Source organism: Furipterus horrens, unplaced genomic scaffold (genome assembly GCF_987537825.1).
Source record: "Furipterus horrens unplaced genomic scaffold, mFurHor1.1.pri manual_scaffold_3, whole genome shotgun sequence".
NCBI lineage: Eukaryota > Metazoa > Chordata > Mammalia > Chiroptera > Furipteridae > Furipterus > Furipterus horrens.
The window spans coordinates 181,736,877-181,762,643 of NW_028327173.1; the positions used below are offsets into that span (position 1 = coordinate 181,736,877).

The window sequence follows — 25,767 nt, forward strand, 5'->3', positions numbered from 1 at the left end:
TGAAGGCTAGCTCTGCTAAAATTAATGAAAACACATACAAAACTAGTGGTGAGGGAAAGAAAACCAGGGATCAAATCAACAAATTGAACCATAGGAAGAAACAAACAGTTAAGCCATGCAGAGAGAGGAAAGAAAAAGTAAGGAAAATGAGGAGAGGCTGAGAAACCTATGGGACAGCTTTAAAAGGGCCAACATCCAAACCATAGGGTTGCCAGAAGGTGAAGAAGAATAACTAGAAATCGAAAAATTATGTGAAAAAATAATGAAACAGAACTTACCTAACTCGGGGAACAAAATAGACTTACAAGTCCAGGACACACAGAGAGTTACAAAAAAACTGGACCCAGGGAGAACCACACCAAGACACATTATAATCAAATTGTCAAAAATTAAGAATAAAGAGAGAATCTTAAAAGCAGCAAGAGAGAAGAGAATTATGTACAAAGGGCTCCCAATAAGACTCTCAGCTGATTTCTCAAAAGAAACTCCACAGCAAGAAGGAGCTGGCAAGAAATATTCAAAGTAATGAAAACCAAAAATCTACAACCACGATTACTCTATCCAGCGAAGCTGTCATTCAGAATAGAAGGGCAGAGAAAGTGCTTCCAGGACAAAGTAAAACTGAAGGAGTTCTTTAGAGCCAAACCACTGTTATATGAGATGTTAAAGAGACTTGTTTAGGAGAAAGAGGATCAAAACTATGAACATTAAAATGAAAACTGTATCACAACAACCAACAACACAAGGTAGGGAACAAAAACAAAGGCAAATTAAGTAGGCAACGAGAGTGGGAAAAGAATTATAGGTATGGGGAACATTTTGGGGGGAGGTCAGCATTCAGAGGGCAGTGGGGAAAGGGAGGGAGATGGTACAGGAATTAAGAAGCATAGTAGGAGGGAGTGGAGTAGATAAGAAGATGTTGAGAAGAACTATATGCGACCAATGGGCATGGACTAAGGAGGGAGGACTACTGGAGGGAGGGGGTCACTGCATGGAGGGAAACAAAGGGAAAAGAAATTGGGACAACTGTAACAGCATAATCAATAAAGCATATTTTTAAAATAAAATGCTAAAAGAAATCTAAGCTTAAGAGAACAATCCTGAAAAAGATACAAGTTTTACTTTGAGTAAGAAACAGGAACTAAAATGCTTATCCCATAGTCTTACCTATTGGACTATATGTCTGAAATGACTAAACCATGAAAAAAAGGTTCCTATAACCCTGAACTTTGGACTCCACAAAATATTTTTCCTTACAAGATACTTAGTTCATTAAAAAGAAGAAAGAAAGGGAAAAACAAATTTTTACAAGTTGGGTAAAGCTGACACAAGGAATTGACCCAGTTTCCAAAATAAACATTAAGCTTAAAGCTCTCTCCATCTGTCTAAAACTAAAACCAGAAATGAAAATGAGCATGTTCACACTCCATTTCCTACCTACACCACAATAGGAAGGGCAAGAAAAATTTTAACATAGAACTTAATATTGTATCTGAGTCACCTGAAGTCTCATATTAAGATCTGAAGAGGAGTTCTTTTTTTTTTCGGTATTGGAAAACTGTGAGAACTCACTTTTAAACCTGCCTGGATATCCATCTGGGCCAAACATCCTTCACAGTCCCCACTGGCAAAGTAGACAGACTTCTCCCTGGCCCCATTTCTCTGCCCTCAAGGCAAATGTCTTTCAGTGTTCCTAGCTTCCTACTTTATATAGACAAAAACTTTCCCCCCAAAACCATATTTTTTCTCTATAATATCCCCTGACATTGTTTGCTCCCCTCTTAACTCTTTACTGAGCATATTCCATACAAAACACACCTGACTCCATCAAGCAAGGTATGCAATGCACATCAAAAGCCTTAGAACCTGTAAGTGACAACTCTTTATTTCCATATCATCTCCAATAGCACCAGCCCAGTTCTGTGGACATTGGCATAAGTTTACTAACAGAATCTTAGATATATAGAATGTCAGCACTGAAAGGGGCTTTAAAAGTCATATATTTCTCCATGACTGGTGTGGTTCAGTTGGTTGGGCATTGTCCTGCAAAGAAAGGTCACCAGTTCCACTCCTGGTCAGGGTATGTGCAAGAGGCAACCAAACGATGTTTCTCTCCCTCTTTTTCTCCCTCCCTTCCCCATTCTCTAAAAAAAAATTAGTAAGATCTTTTTTAAAAAGTCATTTATTTCAACTCTTACATTTTACAATTGAAAAAAAAGAAAAAACCTAGAGAGATTCAAAGACAAAATCACATAGGTCTTTGTCCTCAATTTATTCTATATTCCCCCAATCTCTGGGTCTCACCTTCTTCTCTTTATTTCCTTTTCCTAAGGTGGGCAGTAAGGGAAATCCTCATAATCTGAGCTTGGTTTTCATCTGACTTCACAGAGGATGCTAAATGAGCTCATCAGCTGGAGACCATGAGGCGTGGCAGTCTCCTCGGAATGATGTTGAGTGACCAGTGTGTAACCAAGTGCTCCCTGGCGGAACGTAACCACCCACATGGAGATCCAAAGTTCCCTTCATACACATGCCACTAGCATGTGGCCCTGCTATACTTCCAAATGTACTAAATCATTTGTCTTCTGCATTATAAACTGTATCAGTCAATTATAGAAAGTTCTCACACTATCTAAGCTATCATCAATTACATCCAATTTGAAAACTGCAGATTAGCATTATTATGATGAGGTTTCCTATCTACCAGTTCAACCTTAGCAATTTTTATATTTATAGTTTTTAGTTTTGCTTTGTTTTATTTTTAAAGACTTAGTTTGCATGGCATCCCAGCAGGACAGGTTCTGATGATCAAACAGCACATGTCAGGCTGCCTGAATTTAACAACAAAGCAGGCAACAATGGAAAGAGTAAAAATACTTCCAAGTAAAATGCAGGGTCAGACAAAAGTAGGTTTACAGTTGTGAGTACACAAAATAGTTTATTCTTATATTATTGTTTATTAATTATTGTATTTTTACCATACAAAAACTGTAAACCTAGTTTTGCCCCACCCTGTAAATATAGAAAGTCCAACCTTAAAGTTCTTTGAAATATGCTGTCTACATGTTTACTAATTTATTTAACATTGTTTTAAAATAAAACAAAGCAAATAAACTATATATAAATTAATATATACAGAGAAAAATTTTATATATATGGAGAGAAAAAATTTATGGTTGAACACAAATTATTATGGCCAAAAGTTATAACTTATGTTTTTATTTTATGCTTCTTTTTTATAAAACTGCATTGAAAGATACAAAATATAGTTTTCTACAATAGTTGGATTAAACTAAAATACAATAGATGTGATTAGTAATAAAAAAGGAACTAAAGCATTATTTTCTTGATAAATCTTTAGAAGAGCATTCATAATCACATTAAGAAAAGAGGATAACCATATCAAAATATATCCATACTCATATTCCTTTCTTTTATAGCCACCAAAACAAATCATCCAAGCAATCAGGTGCTTTCTGAATAGAAGCAAAATTAGTCAGCCTGCTAATCTTTAGAAAAAGGAACCTCATTAGGGGATCAATAATAAGATTATATAAGTGAAATGAATTTTTAAATATTTCAGAAAGTCATCATTAAGTATTTACTGAGAAAATTAGCAAAGAGATTACCCACATCTTGATCTAAAAAAATAATGCTATTTTCCACAACTGCTGCAGAACTAAACTGCAAAGACACCCTCTTTCACAAAAGCCCTTCGGTAGTGAATTTCATGAATGTCAGCACAGTAGTCAGGTTAATCCATGAGTGGGACAATACAGAGAAATGGGGCGGGGGAACTGACTCTCCTGAGACAGCAATGGCTGCTACCAGAGCTATGCAGTTCACCCAAGGTACAGAGCATGCTAAAACTGTAAAAAAGATAAGTTTGATATAAAGAATATATGGTGGTAGACATATTTTGAGGAGATCCAAACAACCTTCCAGTTCTAGAATCTGAGTGGGAGGATGCTCCACCTGGGGCAAGTGTACCCACAAAGGATTTAGTCTAAGAAATTTCCAGGTATCATATAAGGGAAATATCCTTGGATCCTGCTGACACAGAGGGGATCAAAAGGAAACCCAAGGTGACCAGAATTGAAAGGGAGGCCACAGTTACACATTCCACATGAAGATTTGTCAGAAAGGACCTAGGAACTGAAAGTGCTGCCACTGAAATGTCTAAATACTGCTGAAAGGCACAAAAACTTCAGATGTCTTTCTTCAAAAAAGGAGGCTATCATAAGTAGTGATTATTTTTCTCAACAGATTATTTTATCTCCAACAACCTTTGATAAAACATTTCTCTCAGTTACTACATTATAAGGTTACAAGGAGTGCTTTTCAGTAGCATGGACTGACTAGAATCCCAGCACAACTGAAAACATCAACCTTTCCGTTTTCTGTCTCCTTCTTCACTTTCCACTTTCCCTCCTTCCCCATCTCTCTCTCTCTTTCTCTCTCTCTCTCTCCCTCTCGATCTCCCTCTCTCTCTCTCTCTCTCTCTCTCTCACACACACACACACACACACACACACACCACTACCACTAAATTTCTGACTATGTCTATGGCTCCTAACACACACTGGTTGTGGAAACACTGGTGGTTTGTTTCCTTGGTGTTATAGGGACAAAATTATACTAAGATTGCAGACATCTTCAACAGCCACAATTGTTTGATATTTTGTGCATGTGTATCAAATAAATTTTGGAAATGTGGGGAGTTACTGTAACACTTCATGGGTCTTGACAGTTTTCTATTATCTTCATAGGTTGTTGAAAAAAAACATGCCATGAAATTACTAATGACCCAGATCTAAGAAGGAAATCAAAAGGCATCTCCTAGGAACACTCTGGCTATACAGACTGGAATTTAATCAGAGACATAAAAAGAAAACCTAAATCAACAGGCAAAAGTTGTCAGAAATTGGTTTATAAACAAAAAACAACTGTTTGGATGTTGAAAGAAAATAGCAAAAACACAGAAAAGGAAAAGGACCAACTTTAACTTTAAGACCAGGTCTTCATCATGATATCAAGACAGGAACTGAAGAAAAGGAAAAGAAAATAGAAGAAAGAAAATTTTAAACAGAAATATAATTGGCTACACATTAAGTTGAGAGGGAATAGGATCAACTCTGAATCAAATGAAATTTTGAAAACTCAGTTGAATCAATGTGAAAATTTTCAATGCAAGTAGAGATTCAGGAGGTAAATGGTAAAAAGTGATGAAGGAGTTGTTGGTGCTTCTACTGACTAGCATCTTAAAACTTATCACCAGGCCTAGTGAGAGATGTAGAATTGGAGCAATCCAGTTAAAGGGGCCACTATACTCCCAAGGGCAGACAATACAGATGAGCTCTCACCAGGGCTTTCACAAAGGAATTATGGTCATAATTCAAAGACTGCATTTTCCTAGCATGTATCTTCATCAGAGACCTAAATGGAGTGAATTCAAGAAGAGGAGAACCCCACTATGACCACAGGTACATCTTCAACTTCATTCATTTATACAGCTCATTTAGATTGAGCATGGTATTAAAAATTGTTGACAAGTTGGGTGTACAAAAAGCAAAATAAGGACAGACAAAGGCCCTACTGTCATAGAGCTAACATACCGATAGAAAAGAAAAACAGAGTCAACATAGTTTCAGTTCTTAGTTGATACAAGGAAGAAGAAAAAGGGTTAAAGGGCAGAGAACAAGGATAGTTGGCATCGTGGTTTTTTTTTTAAATAGTAGGGTAACATTGGGAGGGATTTCTAAAAAGGAAATTTGAGTGTGGGTCTGCATGAATTCAGGACATAATACAGAAGAGGGGTGTTACAAGCAGTAGAGTAAGCAAAAACAAAGACCCTGAGGCAGGACTCGTTTTGATGTGTACAGAGACAGCAAGATGACTTGCAAGGATGAAGCAGAATAAGCAATGGTAGGAATGGTAGAAAGTGAAGTGAGTGAGGCAGGCAAGCATCAGACCAATTAAGGCTTTGATAAAAGGGATAGGGAATCTGAATTGTATTTTATGTGTATTGGAAAGCATTGAGGGGCTTTGAGCAGAGAAATGGTGTGATCTAATTTACTTTAAAAGAGCCACTTTGGGTAGAGATTGTTGAATAAGAGTAAAAACAGAAGGAACATATAGGAGATTATGGCAAATTTCCAGGCCAGTGATGCTGGATATGTGGTCTTGGGTGTTAAGTTACGGAAGTGGAGAGAAATAATCAAATGTATTCTGCAGGGAGAGCCAACAGAGCTTATTATGAAGAGATAAGATACACCAGTAAAACATATATTGAGGATGATTTCCAGGTTTGGGGCCTGAGAAACAAAATGAATAATTGTGCCCTTCAACCTGACATACAGTAGATTTTATTTTCCTATTATTCTCTTATGAAAAAATGTAACTATGCTAGTATATCCACTCTGCAAAAGAGTTGGCCAATTTCTTAAGAGAAACACAGAATATACACTTACTTACCATATGTCCCAACAATTACATTCATGTCCAAACAGAAAAGTGTACATGAATGTTCATGGTAGCTTTATTTGCAATAGCTCAAAAGTAGAAACAACCAAATGTCCCTCAAGAGATGAATGGTTAAACAGCGGTATATCCTAACAATGAAATACTACTCAGATATAAACAGGAACAAACTATTAATATACTCAACAACTTAGATGGATCTCAAGGGGATCATGCTGAGTAGAAAAAGCCAATTTCAAAAGGTCACATTTTGTATGATTCCATTTATACAGCATTCCCAAAATCAAAAAACTATAGAGATGAAGAACATATCAATAGCTGCCAGGGGTTAGAGGTGCTTGGGGGAAGGGGTGGGTGTGACTATAGATCAGTAACATGAGCAACATCTTTGTGGGTATGAAACTATTTTGTATCAGTGGTAGTTACAGGAATGAATCCATGTGATATAAGAGCAGAGAACTATACACACACATTGTACCAATGTCAGTGTTGGTCTCGTACTAGAATTTTATAAGATGTAACTATTGGACATAACGAGTTGAAGAACACAGAAGTCTTCTCTGTACTATCTTTGCAAGTTCCAGTGAATATCTAATTACTTGAAATAAATTTTTAAAATTCTAACTATGCTCTAAGAAAAAATGTATTATATAAATAGTAAAAGTAGTAAAGTAATAAATACTCTATCTGAAAAAAATGTCTTCAAATTTATAAAGCATCTTTTTGCCAATACATCTTGCCATTTTGGTATGCAGGCAATAATAGTTTAACTAATCATCAGGATCTTTGTATGTTAAGAATTTTTTTATCCTAAAAGCCTTTGGAGGAAACAGCACTTGAAATCCTCACTCTCTCCTCTAACTGTTACCTTTAACCAGCAAATGGAACCTGTGAGTTCTTGTTTCTGTTATGTGTACAAAGGAGTTAGAGGTACAGAAGCTAAAGAACTATTAACATAGGTGCTCCAATAGCTCTCAGATATTCTGAACTCTGAAAACTACTTTGCTTAGATCCAAGATATTGACCCTTCATTAGTCAACTGGTACTCCTGGATTCTAACATCTTTCCCATCGGTATCAAAATGTAAACCTCTGCACGTGAAACCTTGAAAAGGAGGGCTTAGACCAAAAGCCAATGACCGTGATCCAAAGGCTTAACATCTAATAACACTAATCAAAACTCCAATGCAATGATATTAAGGTTACTTTAGGTATCAGAACTAGGTTTGGATAAATCATCTGAGTCAACTTGAAGGTATGAATAGTGGTGACTACTCCCTAAGATCTTATTTTACAACTTCTTTGGTATGCATTTCCTTAGTGTTCTGATCTTCTGATATCACCCAGTCTGAGTGTAGAATATATGGTCTTTGGCTCCTTTGAAGAGCATTCTACTCCTAAAAGCTCCCTCAAGGCATTTAGTACCGAGGTACACACGCTAAATGCTAGATACTCTTGTCATTGCTGAATAGATTTATATTTACTAATCCTTACATTGTCTCAAACAGGCATATATCCAACCTCGAGTGTTTGTAATGGAAATTAGGTTTATAAATATTTTTTACTAGGCTTAATTGAAAAACCTGCATAAAACTATATCCTGAAATCAACCAACTTTAGTTCAGTAATTTTATTTTTTGTGAAATATTTTCTAAACTATGTATATCACAACAGATCCTTTCTGCTTTTCTGGAATTTAATGCATTGCCAACAAAACCTGTGGAATGTGTCAGACACTGCCTGTCTAGATGCTGGTCTCCCTGGGAAAGAGCTCTGCCAGGTACAACATTGTGAACAGAATTAAACTACAGTTTCCATTTGGATGTTTGCTATCACTCTATCCACACTACTTTAAATGTGTTAACATATTCTAATAAGTAAAATATATTATTTTGCATTTTTCACTTTCTAAGGTTGAATAAAAATCAAACCAATAAAAATGATATGGATTCAACACCTTTTGAAAATAAAGTAGTTTCATTTTAATCCTGTCAGATATTGGAGCATGGAAAACTGCCAACAACAATCATTTGTAAAAAAAAGAAAAAGAAAATTAAAAATAAATGCAAGATACTTACAGCCAACCATCATCATGGCCACTGAAAACATCTTCTCCACATCTGTGGTTGGAGCTATGTTTCCAAATCCTATGGTTGTAAGGCTTGTCATGGTAAAGTAGAGAGAGGACACGTAGAGTGAGTCCTTGCTGGGTCCTCCTTCCCATATCCCTGAACTGGTATTGAATCGATATGGACTCCCAATGCTCAAGGCCAGCTGGTAGAGCCAACTGTCTATTTGGATGCTGTTCGAGACTTCATCGATGACCTCGTAGTCCCCAATGCTGTACCATATGCAAGCCAGCCAGTGGGCAACTAGTCCAAACACACATACCAGAAGCACAAGAACTGCTGCTCCATACTCTAGGTAATGGTCCAATTTTCTAGCAACACGGCCCAGTCGCAAGAGACGCACCACTTTTAAAGAACTGAAGAGACTGCTGATGCCCTATATAAAAGAAAAGAAATGTCACACACTTTCAGAGAAGAAAACAGTACAATGGCTCACCTTTATGAACTTGATCATCACCCACATATATACTAATAACATAATCATAATACAGCTCTGACTTCATCAACAAAAAAGCTGAAATTATAAAGAAACCTTTTTGAATTCAGGTCCCTTCCCACTCAAAAATAAGCTATTTGTGAATTATTACACAAAGCATTTCATTAGATAAGAAAGACCCAATTTATTTTCATGAATGCAGTATAAATAGCACAAAGAACCAAAGGAGAGAATTGCTCAAATGTAATATGTAGAGTACAGAAATAGGGTGATGAGTTCAGACCTTTTATTTCTTCTCCTATAAAACTTTTCCTCTAAAATATTGATTTTTATTTCTTACTTTATAATAGCTATAAACAGAAAAATGTCTGAAAAAGGAATTCCAATCATACAGGCAAGCAAACAGAAAATATTTCTGTGCATATGGGGAGAACAGGCAAACACCATTATTGGTTCCACTACTTCCTGTCACAGTCATGATAAGCACTAAATTTGAGAAAATGAAGAGTTAAACCTTGAATGGGTACTTAACCTACCAAAACCTATCATCCTCTAGCAATAGTCACAGAAAAGAATATCAAAAGGGAGCAGCAGCAAAACTGATCAGTATTTTGTTAAAAAAGCTTAAAACTCCAAATGTAGCATTATACAAATGAAAATAAAGCATAGACCATCTTCAATCAATGAAGGTCCCATAGTTCCTTTTTGGAAGCATATAATAAGCCACCAGGGAAGAAAGGATAAATGCATTCTTGATCCAAGGAGGGAAGATAGAACAGTGATCCAGGAAGCCTCTCATCTGATGGTCACCTCCAAGTCTCATGGAGTCCATGACATCCTTAGTGCTAATTCTATCTCCCAGAAGGGACATGAGGAATCTAACATAACTCACTCTGAGCTTAATTCTGACCAATGCAGAGGAACTGGTTAGGGTAGTGGAGCAGACATGACATTAATAAGACTCCAAGTTATGGCATCATAAGGTTAAAAATGTGTTTGGTTATACTACTTTCAAAAAAATTGAAATTTTTCAAAATCAAAACTTGAAAGAGAGAGAAAGAAAGCAAAGAGAAGTAGAAATAGGAAACCTTATGGAAGTGAAAGAGTAGCAGAAGCATCTTGACAGTTTTTTGTTTCAATCTTGATGTCCTTAAGCCTGGCTCTATTTCAATCCCCACTCTCAAATGTTGTGGCATAAACGAAGCCTTAAAATTAATTCTCATTTCACTTGAACACTTGAGGAGAAAAAAAGATACTGAACTTTAGTTATAAGAGTGGTAGTAATAAAATTCAGAAGACGAATTGGCACAATTCAATGCCATGAGATGTTAAGAGGTTAAGAAGATTCAAAGGAACTTGGAAGCCCTAAAAAAATGAAACTGCATAACCATCTCACTTATATGTGGACTCTAATGAACAAAATACACTGATGAACAGGAGAGAAACAGAGGAATAGATGCATGTAGAAGACTGACAGCTGTCAGAGGGGAAGGGGAGAATGGATGAAAGAAGGTGAAGGGAGTAGCCAAAGAACCCATAGACACAGACAACAGTGTGGTGATGACTTGAGGGAAGGGGGTGGTAAGGGCTGGGTGGATGTGGGCAAAGGGGCGATGGGGAATGAATACATCTGTAATAGGGTTAACAATAAAAATAAAGTTTAAATAAATAAATAGGACAAAACTAGGCATTTGTTGAGAACTATAAGCCAAGATTCCAAGTTGGGCCCTAGGGACATTGAGATAAATATGCCTTGCTTCTGCTCTAAAGAAACCTGCAAAGTGCATGAAAAACTCAAGGTTAAATTAAAACAGCATTGCTGTAGATGTTGTTCTTTCATTAATAAAAATATTTAAAGTAACTATGGTAACTCTGTAACACTGTAAAGAAAAGTCATTTCTACCTAAATTCTCATCTCTAAAAGAAAGAGAAGGAAAAACAGGAGAATCTTTATCCATTCAAACTAGAAAACAGTCCCAATTCTCAACTGGTATATGAAGAATGAGGGCCTACTGGAATTGGCCTCATAGATAGAAAGACACTCTCTCCTGATCTCTGATGTAGCCAGATTTCTCCAAAAGGAGGCGGTCCACCATGAGGGGCACTTGCTCTGGACTCCACTTCATAAAAAAGCACCTTTTCTATAGCCATGTCCAACACCACTTCAATATCACAAAATATTTTGTAAACTCTCTGACAGGTTCCATGCTACCACTTTCTCCTGGGTTTTAGTCCACTCCCCAACTGACATTTCTTTCCAAATCATTTTCAAGGGCTACCCTTCTCCATACTTGCATCATGTGTTAGGATTCTCTTCAGGATCACCCTCAGCACTTTCCTGGTTGATTTAATGCATATCCATGTTTCAGCTGATTTCTATAGATGAATGACTAGCAGGTTCACTTCTTAGCTCCCCAATGTGTGCCTGATACAGAAGCCAAATGCCTGCTATGCATTCCATTTCTATATCCCATGGGTGTTCAATGGTGGTAGGTCCCAAAGGGAACCCTTCTCTGCTCCTGAATCAGTTCTTCATCTCTCACTCTTGGGAACAACATCATTATCTACCCAGTCCCTCAGACCTGGGGCTGAGCCTCAGCTCCTCCCTTCCCCACTATATACAGCTGCTTATCAAGCCCTGAGGATCTTACCATCCCAAGTGTACAAGTGCCCAATATATATATCTACTTTTAAATCTCTCAAAAAAGTCCCTTCTTCCCCATTTCCAAGGCCATGCCTTAATCAGGACTTCAGGGTTTTTTTTTTTTTTCCTTGTATGACAAGGAATAGCCTCTCCATTGGTCATCCTTACCTCTATTCTCATTCCCTTTACCTCACAGATCACACTATACATACAACCAGTCTGGTGGGGTTTTTTTAATCACATCAATCTAACCATATCCTTCCCTAATCTAAAATCTTTAATGCTATAGGATTAAATGCTAACTGTCTACTATGACACGGAAAGCCATTCAGGACCTGGTCCCTGCCTACCTGATCAGCATCTCTCCCACAACTCTTCCTCACGCTCTCAATGCTCAGCAAAGCGTAGTTCCTAAAGTGTCCATTCTGCTTCATGCTACATTACAAGCTGTTCCCTCTTCTGAAAGGGTTTGTACCTCCCACACTTTGGTGGCTAACTAAAGTCTTACAGTTTATGACAAACATTCTCTCCGCCAAGTGCTTTTCTCTGACTTCTCCCACTCACCCCACCATCTTCACTGTCATACCATGGTGAGAATACATTTTGCATTCTCACACACAGTGTTGTAGTAGATTGGAAGAGAAAAAAAACTGTGTTATTTCCCTTCCTGTATCCACAATACTTAGCAATGTAACGTTGTACTCTTCTATCAAGAGATAAGGTCTTATGACTTGCTTTGGCCAACAGGATGTGGTGTAAGTGACATTGTGTCAGTTCTAAGCTTTAACTTCAAGAGGTGGAGCACCTTCATTCATGGTCTTAGAATCCTGCCCAGCTGCCATGTGAAGAAGACCCACCAGGCTTTCAGATGATGAGAGACCACATCATCCATTTGAGTCATTGCAGACCAGTCAGCCAGCAACCAATGCAGCAGCCTACCATAGATGCATGCGTACACTTAGTGGAGATAAGTCAAACCTAGCCCAAGTTAGCAGAACCACCCTGTAAAGCCACAGACTTGTGAGTTAAAGAAATGGTTGTTGTTATTAACCACAAAATTTTTGAGTTGTTAGGCCCAGAAAAAAAATCTTAACTGATACAAATGTGGGGAAAGCATGTTATGCATTTATGTGCACAGAATTACACACGTTGTGTGATGTAAGAGTCATGCCAGTGAATAGTCCATGAGAACAGAGAACTCAAAGTTCTTATTTCATGTATTTCCTAAATATCTCTCAAGTCTAACCTCACCCTAAATCTTGCCATAATCCCAGGTAACTTCATCATCTGTGTGGATGACCCTTTCAACAATCTGGCCTCAGAGTTTCTTCACCAATTCATATCCAACAACCTTTCCACTTCTCCTCAGACACCTGCTTCCATGGTCATAATCTGAAATTTGTCATGGCTGAAAAACTTTTGCCAACTCTGAAGTCTTAAACTGAATGATTCTGCTGTCTGAACATGTCCCTATCTCAGTTAAAATAAATGGTCCAATTCTACCAACTGTAACAGTGTTTCTACTTTACTGAGTGCCCAGTCCACCAATAGATCTACTTTTTTTCCTTCTATTAACCCTTTCTATTCTCCAGTTTCCTCTTTATGTAGCCCCATAATTTCAATAATACCATACACCCTGAATTCCTTAGCATCTCTGTCTCTTTTTTACAATCTCCATCAAAATAAAAATCCTGGCTCGATTATCAGCTTTCTTCATATCTGTGTTAATAACTGTTCAAGAAAGTCATAATTTTGAACATACAATAGGGCAGATTGGTTCCACTATAAATTAATTATCATCAATTTCAAACATCTTTCAACTACCAAGCAATTTTACTATTCTTCTTATGCATTCATCTACTCGCTATATTTCAAACTTTCTCTACTCTGCTCAAAATTCCATCTACTGCCTACCCCTTCAACTATGTCCTTTCCATAGACATTTAAATGCTTCATCCATTTAGAAGTATTACTAGTCCCCCTCCCACTCTCCCATTCTAGGCCTTGACCCTGGTCTTCTTCTAATATATAAACAAATGTAAGCATTAGGCATTTAGTTAAGCAAATCAGAAACCACAGAGTATTCTTGTCACCTCTCTCTCTGACATTCCCCATACTCAATCCATTTTAAAAATCCTATTAATTTTAACTCCTAAGTATGTATCAAATTTATCTACTTGTCTCCACGTGCACTGTTATCACCTTAGACCATGCCACTAGCATCTCTCTCCTGGACCTATAGAAGTTTTTAAATAACTTTCGAGGCAGTCATTTCACCCCATGTAATTTGTTCTGAACATTGTATAAGAGTTACCATTTCAAAACCACTGCTAGCTTAAAATCATGTAGTATCTTTCCATTGTTCCTTCTTTTACATTTTATTTTTATTGTTTATGCTGTTACAGTTATTCTTGCTTTTTCTCCCTTTCCCCACCTCCACCCAGTCCCACCCTCTACCCTCCCCAAGCCAATCCCCATACTGTTGTCTATGTCCATGCATAAATGTTCTTTAGTAAATCCCTTCACCATCTTTCATCCCACCCCACCCCCACCTCCTTTCCAGCAGCTGTCAGTCTGTTTTACATATCTAAGCTTGTGTTTCTTTGCATTGTTCTAAAATCTATTTTGATTTACACAGACTTGCATGGTTTGCCCCATTTACAATTCTAACCTCACCTTTCAACACTCTTAAGTTCACTCTATCCATTTTCAATTCTTTAAATTTGCCATACTCCTTCAAATATGAGGCCTATGCACTTGTTATTATTTCTAAACAAAATGCTTTATAACTCTTTCATGCTCTTCTCCTTAGTCTAATTAGCTCTATTCATACTTCAGATCTCAGCTCAGTCATTGCTTCCTTAAAGAAACTTTCCTCTCCAGTTTCGGTCAGGTCATAATCTCAAAGGACCAAGACCATTCCCTTCACAACATTTGTCTACTTATGATCATGTACTCGTATCATGCTCATTCTTTTGAACATTCTTTGAACATTCTCTAGCACTCCCTGCCATGTAGTAGACACCAAATATTTATTGAAAAAATGAATACACTAATCTCTCATAATAATTTCTGTCTCCTCTGACACTGATGTTGTAATTAATAATTAATAGTTACTTCATCTACACAGGTAGCACCATATCAGGCAACTGGATAAAAAACATAAAAAAAAAAAAAAAAAAGCTCCATTTCATAACCATGTGTTCTTATTCTAAATAGATTTTATACCTGAATGACTACACAGTCCATTTGTATTTCCTTTTCTACAGCACAATTAAAAACCTGGAAGAAAATTGAAAACTACAAGTGTTACCTAAACTTCTAACCCAGATAACAAATTCTATTCCTTTCTTCTTATTCAGAATTCACTTATCCAAATCATGCTATCCAAAGATCCAAGAGTAAATAAATAATCTTAATTATCCATGCTTCAGTAGAGGACCTCAATTTATATACGTTTTTTAGCCAATTTATATTCTTACCAAAACATGGTGGCATCAGCAGAGAGACAGATAGGTGAAGAATAGACATGTTCAGCCATATCCATAATACGCTAAATTTTTATATGCTTCTTATTGTGGAAAAGAGTTTCTGTTTAATATTCACTGGGTCCACAGCACATATAAAACACAATCAAAATACACACTCTAAAAGGAAGTGTATTGCCTAAAGCTGTGATTCTTTTCAAACATTATGATACATATACAAGCAAACTAGGTGGGTGGATGCTTTAAATCCTTCAATAACTTGTTACTGCCTGTACAATAATCCCAATTCTTTAACACAACCTGCCTGCCTCTACAGGCTCACCTTGTGCATCTCTGTCTTTTGCTCTCTGTACTCAAGTCATAGAAAACTTCTTTCCTTTCTTCAAAAATCTCATATTCTCTCATCTGGGGGTCTCCAAACATGATGGTTAAAACATTCTCCCTAATCCACCAACCCCTCCTTTTGTGTGGTTAGTTCATATTCATCTTGCAGGTCTGGTCTTAAATGTCACCTCTTCAGACACTTACCTTAACTATCCCTATCTTTGAATAGGTTAAGACCCTTGTTTTGTAGTGTGAATAATTGGTCCAAGAAATGCTGAGGAAATGAGGTAGCAGGCAGTGAGAGCTACGTTAGAGAAAGGCTGGTGTGGCCATGATGAGCCATGTGTTAGTGAAAGTTACAAAGATTCATGAATGGGAGCCATGAAATAAAGAAAAAGAGAAGGTTTGAATTCAGTCAGTAAAGAGAAAAAAGGCAAGGATATTGACAGGACTAAGTGAATCACATTAACAGTGGGACACTCAAGTGAAGATCTACAAACTCGGAAAAAAAGAACATGTCTTTCAAAATTGTTTTCTAAAACGTGGCCCTTTCCAACCATTTTTGTGATAATATGTGGCAATAATATTGTTAAGAATATAATAAAAAGATAGCAAAGAAAGCCTATGAGACATGCGCACAAGATGGTCAAAGAGTAGCCCTATTTTTCTAAGCTGCTCTCTCTTTTCCCAGCCCTCTGGCCCAGTCCACTTCCAGGCTCACTTCCCTAATATTGCAACTTGGCTATGCACAGGCTCCCAGAGCTACCATGGTCCAGGACCATATACTACTTTCAAAAGTCCCATTGTTTTTTTTCCAATGTTCCGAAAAATGTCCATCCTTATATTAAGTCTCCCATTACTTAAAGTCATTTAGTCTCTTTTCTTTGCAACTAAAGTAAATTCCTAACCTAACAGCTGTATATAGTCTATACATGCTTTCCTACATGGCTCAACTCCCAATCATCCCAGTCATTATCTACCCCCTAGTGCCCTGTTTTATTATATTGTAGAGTATATCACTATCTAAAATTATATACATATACTTTTTTAAGTTTTCTTGTATGTTTTTCCCCCAAAACAAAAACTCTGATCAAGAAGGCCTTAACATTCCTGTCTGTTTGATTAAACTTGATACAGGCTTTATCCTTACTTTGGCCCCTCATTTCCCCTTTCTTAGAGAATTTCCTTTATAAAACTTTCAATTAAAAATTCTTTCTCTGCTCCTTTGAGATATAAATCCCAGACTCTTGTCAATTTTACAACCCAAGAAGGTCTTTCTCAAGGATTTGGTAGCCATCCCTTTGAAATGCAATCACAAAAAAAAAGTAGCATTCCTATCTTTGTTTCTCTGTAGGATAGGAGCCTAATCTGATAAACACCAATTAGCAAACACAGATGGCCTAATCATTAGCCAACCTCTCTGCCTTTTTTTCTTTTTCAGCAGAGTTGAGTTCAATCTCTCTCTTTTATTGTACTCATCTTCAAAAAAGTGTTTCTTGCTCTTTTTAATAAGTGTCCACTGTGTCCACTGTAATTTCTCTTTGGCAATTTCATGAAGATAGGGGAAGCTTTGTGTGCTTGTTCACACTGCTAGGTCCCCAATGTTTAGAATAAACAAGTCAGCCAATAGGTATTTGGTGAGTGAATGAATGGATGAAATCATGTAAGGCAGTTCTTGCATCTAAAAAATAACAGAGGAAAATAAGTCTTTCTTGGGCCATTCCTTAATATTTTGGAGTGTACAACCACATTTCAAAAGTCGATCTAAGTATACAGCTTATTATGCATCCTTATACTAATGTCCATCCTTATATTAAATCTCTCAGCACTTGAGGTCACTTGAACCTCTTTTCTTTTCAACTAAAAAAATCCTAACCTAAGAGCTGCATTTAGTCTTCACTACATGCTTTCTTACGTTTCTCAGTCTTGACTATCCCAGACATTATCTATTCCCTATTATCCTGCATTATTTTCTAAGATTTTTATTTACTCATTTTTAAAGGGGGGAAAGGAGGGAGAAAGAGAGGAAGAGAAACATTGATGTGAAAGATAAACATCAAACATTGATCAGTTGCCTCTCATACTCTCCCCCACTGGGGACCAATCCCGCAACCCAGGCATGTACCCTAACCAGGAAGTCTTAACTGGCGACCTTTCAGTTTGTGGGACAATGCCCAACCCACTGAGCAACACCAGTTAGGGCTGTCCTGTATTATTTTTATATTAGAGCATATTACTATCTGAAATCATATGTATACTTTTTCAAGTTTCAATGTATGTTTAAAATACACGAAGAGCAGAAATGATCAGTCCTAGTGATATAACTTTACTTTATACACTGACAGACTTCTGTACATGGACATTTTATTTCTTAAATATGATTATTTTCTTTGCCAACAGAGGTCACACTGTCTTTATAAAGACATGCTGTTATTAAACTTAGTTGTTAGATGTCAATATTGAACACAGAAATACAACTGGTTCTAAAATTTTAGCAGGAACATATTTGGGTAAAAAAAAATTTTCTAGCCTATATGTAATCATTATGAAACAATTGTTGCACAAGCTCCTGACATCTAGGCCTCTTTATTCACTGTGGCCAAAACAACTGCAATACCTGTAAATGTGCAAACAAAAACTTTTGACTATGGCCGTTCATAACTCAGTGTAATCCTGTGTGAATGGAATTGAAAATGGCTGATTTTTACTGATACAGTGATCTCAACAAAATAAATAACAGTGAAAACTAGCACCTACTTGAAAAATGCACACCAGGCACTTAATTGTAAAGTCCATGCTGGTGTCTACAATGCTGACCAAGTAAATATTCAGACTCACAAGACTACTTATTATAAACTGTACTTGTTCTCAGTGGACTCAGAAGGATATAGGGCAGAAATCATCACTTATCAGTGGAGCAGCATCAGTCACCTTCTTTCACAGGATGTGACCTCATAGTAGTCTATGCAGAAGTCCACAGCTGTGGTCCCTGTGCTCCTTCCTCCAGGGGACAACTCAGAAGTGAGAAACTGAGACTCAATTGGCAGATACTGAAACCACCTAAACTTAAAAGTCTTAAAACTGAAGTTGTCTAACCCCACACTCAGCTTGTACATTTGGAACCAAAACCAAACTTTGCTGTCTATGTTGACGTGGCTTTGTGCCATTCCTCTGTTGTCCTTGGTATGACTTTACTTCTCTAGGACTCCATTAACATGCCCAGAAAAATGGATTGATTTTTCATAATAGGAAGTTCCCAAAGTCCCATTGACTCTTCAGTGGAAAGCATCAACAAACAATTTATGTCTAAAGATGTCAGTTCAAAATTTCAGCAAGTTATTTTGTGGATATCAATAAACTAAAGTTTATATGGAAAGGCAAAAATTGTGCTGAACGCCCAACACAATACTGAAGGAGAAGAAAAAAATAAGAAGACAGACAGAGACAGTACCTGACTTCAGCACTTCCTATAAAGTGACAGTAATCAAGACTGTAAGATAGTGGCAAAAGAACAAACAGATCAGTGGAACAGAATAGAAAGTCCAGAAATAGACCCACATAGATAGTCAACTAATCTTTGACAAAAGAATAAATGTAAGACAATGAAGCAAAGATAGTCTTTCCAACAAGTGGTGCTGGAAAAGTTAGACATCCAAATGCAAAAAAAGATGAGTATAGTCATAGACCTTACATCATTCATGAAAACAAACTCAGTATGAATCATAAACCAAAACATAAAATTTAAAAAACATAAAACTTTCAGAAAATAATATGGGAAAAATTCTAGGTGACTGTGGGTATAGTGATTACTTTCCAGACACACCACCAAAGGCACAATTTATGAAAGAAGTAATTAATAAACTCTGTTTTGTGAAAGATACTGTCAAGAAAATGAAAAGATAGGACAAGACTGGGAGAAAACATTTTCAAAAGGCACATCTGAGACTATTATACAAAATACACAAAGAATTCTTAAAATTCAACAATAAGTAAATTAACAACCCAATTAAAAATGAGCAAAATATCTAAACAGACACACGACCAAAGGAGATATTCAGACGGCAAATAAGCATATGAAAAAATGTCCAACGTTATATATTATTAAGGAATTACAAATTAAAACAATAGTCAGATATCACTACACATCTATAACAGTGGCCAAAATCCAAAACACTGACAACATCAGATGCTGGAATTCTCATTCATCGTCAGTGAAATACAAAATGGCATAACCACTTTGAAAGATACTTTGGCAGTTTCTTAAAAAAACTAAACATATTCTTACCATATGATCCAGCAATTGTGTTTCTTGATTCTTACCCAAATGAATTGATAACTTAAGCCCACACAAAAACCTGCACATAAATGTTTTATAGAAGCTTATTCATAGCTGCCAAAATTTTAAAGCAATTAAGATGTCCTTCAGAGGTGAATGGATGAACAAACTGTGCTACATCCAGATAAAGAGATATTATTCGGTACTAAAAAATGAGCTAATAGCCATGAAAAGATATGAAGGAAACTTAAATGAATATCGCTAAGTGAAGATGCCTATCTGAAAAGGCTACAAACTGTGTGATTCCAACTATATGACATTTGGAAAAGTTAAAAATATGGAGGCAGTAAAAAGATCAGGTGGTTCTAGGAATTCAGGGAACAAAAAATAAATAGGCAGAATACAGATGATTTTTAAGACAATGAAATTATTCCACATGATGCTACAGTGGTAGATACATGTCATTACGCATTTGTCAAAACCCACAGAATGTACACCACCAAGACTGAACCCAAAGGTAAACTATGGACTTTGGGCGATAATAATGTGTAAATATAGGTTTGACTGTAATAAATATACTACTCTGGTGAAGGATGTTGATAAGGAGGGAAGTTATGCATGTATGGGGTCAATCTCTTTATGGGAAGTCTCTGTACTTTACTCTCAATTTGGCTGTGAACCTAAAATTCCCCTTAAAATAAAGTTTATTAGCAGCTGGGAAAACACAACTGATAAGAAAAATCAATCAATTCCTAGGTGGACTGGGCAGTTTTTCTATGAATTTAATAAGACTAAAACTAGAAAAAGTGAAAGAAAGAAAGAGAGAGAGAAAGAAAGAAAGAAAGAAAGAAAGAAAGAAAGAAAGAAAGAAAGAAAGAAAGATTACATAATTCCTAGTTTCACCACTCCAGCATTATTTTAAATTATCTACAGGTTTTAATGAAAAATAAAGGGCAATCAAATTGTATTAAATAGCAATTTCTAACATGCTATTTTGGAAGAGGGTCTGAGAGTCAACAGAGAGTCTAGGCTGACAGAAATCACTAAAATCTATGAGCATAATTAGCTTCTTTGATTTCCAACTCTTGTTTTGATGACTAGGTAAGAAATAAAGATGTGTAATGTAAACATATATGCTAAAAAGAAGTAATGCTGGTGGATACTTGACCAGCATAACTCATAAAAAATTTTAGAAAACTATTTCCCATAATCTTTTCTGAAAATAAAAATATTTTACATTATTTCCACTCAGCAGTCATTGACCCATTCATTTTGCCTCCTGAAACAATGCATGAGTTATTTTTCCCCAGTTTCAATCTGCATTGACCTTAGTTTGTCATGTTTACCACTTAGAGACACCATTCATTGTCCTCTGAGTTTCCTGTATTATGTTTTCTAGATCCACTTACACTACCAAACACTGTTTTATCTGCAGCTTCTCCATCTTTCTCTGATGTTCTATAATTCAGCTCTACCCAATCTCCTAGAAATCTAGCTTCTGGACCTCCCATAACTGTATTCAAATGCACACTTCAAAGGAGCTTGTTCCTATTGCTTGAATGCACAGTGACAACAACTTTTACACTGTTGTGGTTTCTAGGAAATCCATGTTACTTCTTTTCAAACAGAATGCTTTTCTTTAATGGACTGTCTTCCCTGCCTCTCAGTTCTCTTTTTTAAAAAATCACATATTCAGTTCCTGAATTCCTAGCAAATCAAATTACCTTCAGAGAGCATGGCAACTGAGACAATCTTGAAAATAAAGAGTGTTATTAAGTCATCTAAGTCATTTTGGACTTAAAGTTTGATCATGTTAAAGGATCAAACTGATTTTCAGACTCATACTCTCCAATTCCCCAGCCACCACTAGCTCACCTCCTCATTTTTAAGTACTAGTTTGTTTTATGTCATTGTACAATTTCCTAAAACTTTGCCAACACTTCATTGCTTTAAGTCAGTGAATCACCATTATGCACTAATAAAAAAATTACCACATTCGGCACCATCACCAGGCTTAAAATCAGTTGAGGAAAGAAATGAAATAATAATGTCCCCTCAAACAGGCAGAATCCTACAAGCAAAATTCATTAATGGCTCTTTTCCCCAATTACTCCTGTAACTACATTGTGATGTAAGTTAGGCATTCCTTCCTTTTTTTACACATATGACTGAGAGCCGGAGTAACCATCCAAAGGCTCACAACAAATGTGTCCTTAAAGAAGGCATGAGACCCAGATCACCCAACAACTGGTACAGTGCTCATGAATACACACAAAGCAACAGAAGAAAAATAGTTTAAATATTTTAATGTGCATGCACATTAAGATAAAATATGGTGATGATGTTTATTAGAGTTGGCTTTCTGTAAGAACTATTTTCCAGAGAGCTGAATATTATATAGTAGATAATAGAGAGGCAATCTACAGGAATTAAACTGAAAAGAAGACCAAAATGCATGAAATAGTGTCAGCAAAGAAACTAATAGATATGTAGATAACTCTAAATAAATACTGAAATTAAATAAGAAAATAATATAATAATTAAAAGAGAAATTTTAAAACAATGTGGAACCAAAAAATAAAACATTAATTTGAAAGATGAGAAGGTGAACAGAAGCCCTTAAATTATTTAGGAGAAAAGACAGTAAGTCAAATATTGATGCTAAAATACTGATCTGCATGTTAAGGGTAATCAATTAGAAAAACTTCCATACCAGTGGGGACACCCAGGAGATTAAAGAAAACCTCAATCAATCCAAAAATAGCAGAAAAGAAGAAAACTAAAGTCAAAAAGAAAGAAAAGCAAAGAAAAAAATTTTAATGGAAAATAGGATGCTCTATAAGTAAATCAAGGTGTAATTAATCTCAATAAATATACATAGATTAAACTTACAGTTAGAAATGTTCAAAATATAGATTGTTAATAATAAATGCAGCTACAGTATAACAATTTGTAATAATAAAAAGTTAAAGGATAGAAATATATACTCACATACCAAATTGAACTTAGCTTTAGTAGTATCAAGCTAATAGACCTTAAGCAAAGGGGGAAAAAAAGCATTATTAGGAACAAAAAAGGAAAGTAATATTGAGGATAACTCCCAAAAAGTATAGCAAAAAAATAAAATACTGGGAATTAGGAAAGGGGGAAAAAAGTTAGAGAACTTGTCCAGTACGTACAATATCCAAATAAAAAAAAGGGTAAGAGAAAAAAAAAAGCAGAGAAAAGGGAGAGAAGAAGGTGAAGAGCATAGGGGAAAAAATCAGCACATGCTCTTTACAGATTGAAAAGGCAACCTAGTCATTGTCCAACAGCACGAATAAAAACAGACCCACGCTATGGCATATCATGAGTAAGTTTCAAAACTATGGGACGGAGAAGATACAACAAACTTTCAGAAAGAGAAAACAGGTCACATGTAAAGGATCAGAAATCACAATGGCTTCAAGTTGCTTAACAGAATTATTACAAGGTAAAAAGCAGTGGCATTATGACTTTCAAAATTCTGAGAAATTATCTCTTGCCTAGAATACTATTGCTAGCCAAACTGTCAATCAGAGGAGAGGGTAGAAAGAAGATATATTTGTTGCTTAAACAAATGATGTTGATATAATATAGCTTTCATTAATGTAACAAGGAGAGATTTAGACAATTGATAGAAAGCTTAGTGATAAGCATATAAAACTAAGCAAATGATAAAACCAGACAGTTATCAACTTTCAAAAAATAGAAAGCACAGAAATAGGAAGGTAATCATAGCATTATAGCTAAAATTCAGCTATAATTAGCATAATTCTAGTCATAATGATATAAATACCAGTATTTATTGAACCAAAAGGATAAATATATTGTGAGAATGGGGTGACGAAAATAGCGCATGCATATAGTGAGGTCAAGTTAAAAAGGGGGGATTAAAACTTCATATTCCATAGTGAGAAGTCAAAGACAAGCCTAAAACTGAAACACCAAAAGACAGATACATAATTTTATTGTTTTTTGACATGCAAGCAAATAATAAAAGAATCTTCCAAAGAATTCAAAAGTGGCTTCTGATCTTTTGTAAAACCAGATATTGCCCATCCTTTTTCTTTTAATTTAATTTTTTTATTGATTTCATCTTTATTGAATTTTTTCCATTACCATTTAGTCCCCTTATATCTTCCTCCTCCAGCCATCACCACACTGTTGTCCAGGTCCATGAGTCCTTTTTCCTTTTTTCTCAATCCCTCCACCCCCGACCTCCCTCCACAGCTGTCACCTGCTCTCCACCTATGAGTTTGTCCCCATTTTCCTTGTTAGTTCAGTTTTCACATTAGGTTCCACACATGAGTGAAATCATATGGTATTTGTCTTTCTCTGACTGGCTTATTTCACTTAGCATAATGTTCTCCAGGTCCATTCATACTGTTGCAAAGGGTAAGATTTTCTTCTTTTACAGCCACATAGTATTTCATTGTGTAAATGCCCCATAGTTGTTTTATCTGTTCATCTACTGATGGACATGGGCTGTTTCCATATCTTGGTTATTGTAAATAATGCTGCAACGAACATAGGGTTGCTTATATTATTTTGAATTACTGTTTTGGGTTCCTTTGGATATATTCCCAGAAGTAGAAATAAAGCTGGGTCAAAAGGCAGATTCATTTTTAGTTTTTTGCAGTATCTCCATACTGCTTTCCACAGTGACTGCACCAATCTACATTCCCACCAACAATGCAAAAGAGTTCCCCTTTCTCCACATCATCACCAGCGCTTGTTTGTTGATTTACTGATGATTGCCATATTGATAGATGTGAGATATTCAATGTAGTTTTAATTTGCATTTCTATGAGTATTAGTGACATTGAGCATCTTTTCATATGTCAATTGGCCATCTATATGTCCTCTTTGGAGATGTGTCTATTTAGGTCTTTTTTTTTTCTTTGTCCATTTTTTAATTGCGTTGTTTGGTTTTTTTGTTTGTTTGTTCTTTGGTGTCAAATTTTATAAGTTCTTTATAAGTTTTGGATATTAACCCCTTATCAGATGTATCAACAAATATGTTCTCCCATTCAATGGGTTGACTTTTTATTTTGTTGATGCTTTTCCTTGCTGTGCACAAAGTTTTTAGATTAATGCAGTCCTATTTGTATATTTTTTCTTTTGTTTTCCTTGCCTGAGGAGATATATCCAATGAAATATTGCCACAAGTAATGTCTAAGATTTTGCTGCCTTACCAGATACATGAAGAAAGAAAATTATAGGTCAATATCCCTGATGAACATAGATACTAAAATCCTCAACAAAATATTAGCAAACTGAATACAGCAATGCATCAAAAAGATCATACACCATGATCACGTGGGATTCATTCTGGGAATGCAAGGTTGGTACAATGTTCACAAATCAATAAATGTGATTCACAACATAAACAAAATGAAGGATAAAAACTACATGAGCATACCAAGAGATGCAGAAAAAACATTTGATAAAATCTAGCACCCATCTATGATAAAAACTCTCAGCAAAGTAAGATTACAGGGAACATACCTAAACATAATAAACGCCATATATGACAAGCCCACTGTCAGCATCATGGGCAAAATCTACAAGCATTCCCCCTTAAGATTGGGAACAAGACCAGGATGTCCATTTTCACCTCTCTTACTCAACATAGTGCTGGAATTCCTAGCCACAGAAATCAGACAAGAAGAAATAAATGGCATCTAAATTGGAATGGAAGAGGTAAAACTGTCATTATTTGCAAATGACATGATACTGTACAGAGAGAATCCCAAAGGTTCCACCAAGAAACTACTAGAACTGATAAATAAATTCAGCATAGTAGCAGGATACAAAATTAATATTCAGAAATCAGTTGCATCTTTATATGCCAATAATGAACTAACAGAAAGGGAAATTAAGAGAAATATCCCATTCACAATTGCTACAAAAAGAATAAAATACCTAGGAACAAACCTAACCAAGGATGTGAAGGACCTGTACTCAAAA

General features: G+C 36.0%; 1 protein-coding gene across 1 annotated transcript in view; it reads right to left on the reverse strand.

The window, feature by feature from the left end:
• KCNH5 (potassium voltage-gated channel subfamily H member 5) overlaps positions 1-25,767 on the reverse strand; it is a 291,655-nt gene that overhangs the window by 202,238 nt on the left and 63,650 nt on the right. The window contains exon 7 of the mRNA XM_090272071.1: positions 8,558-8,984. Within this exon, the coding sequence (XP_090128197.1) occupies positions 8,558-8,984 (427 nt within the window). The remainder of the gene's footprint in view (positions 1-8,557; positions 8,985-25,767) is intronic.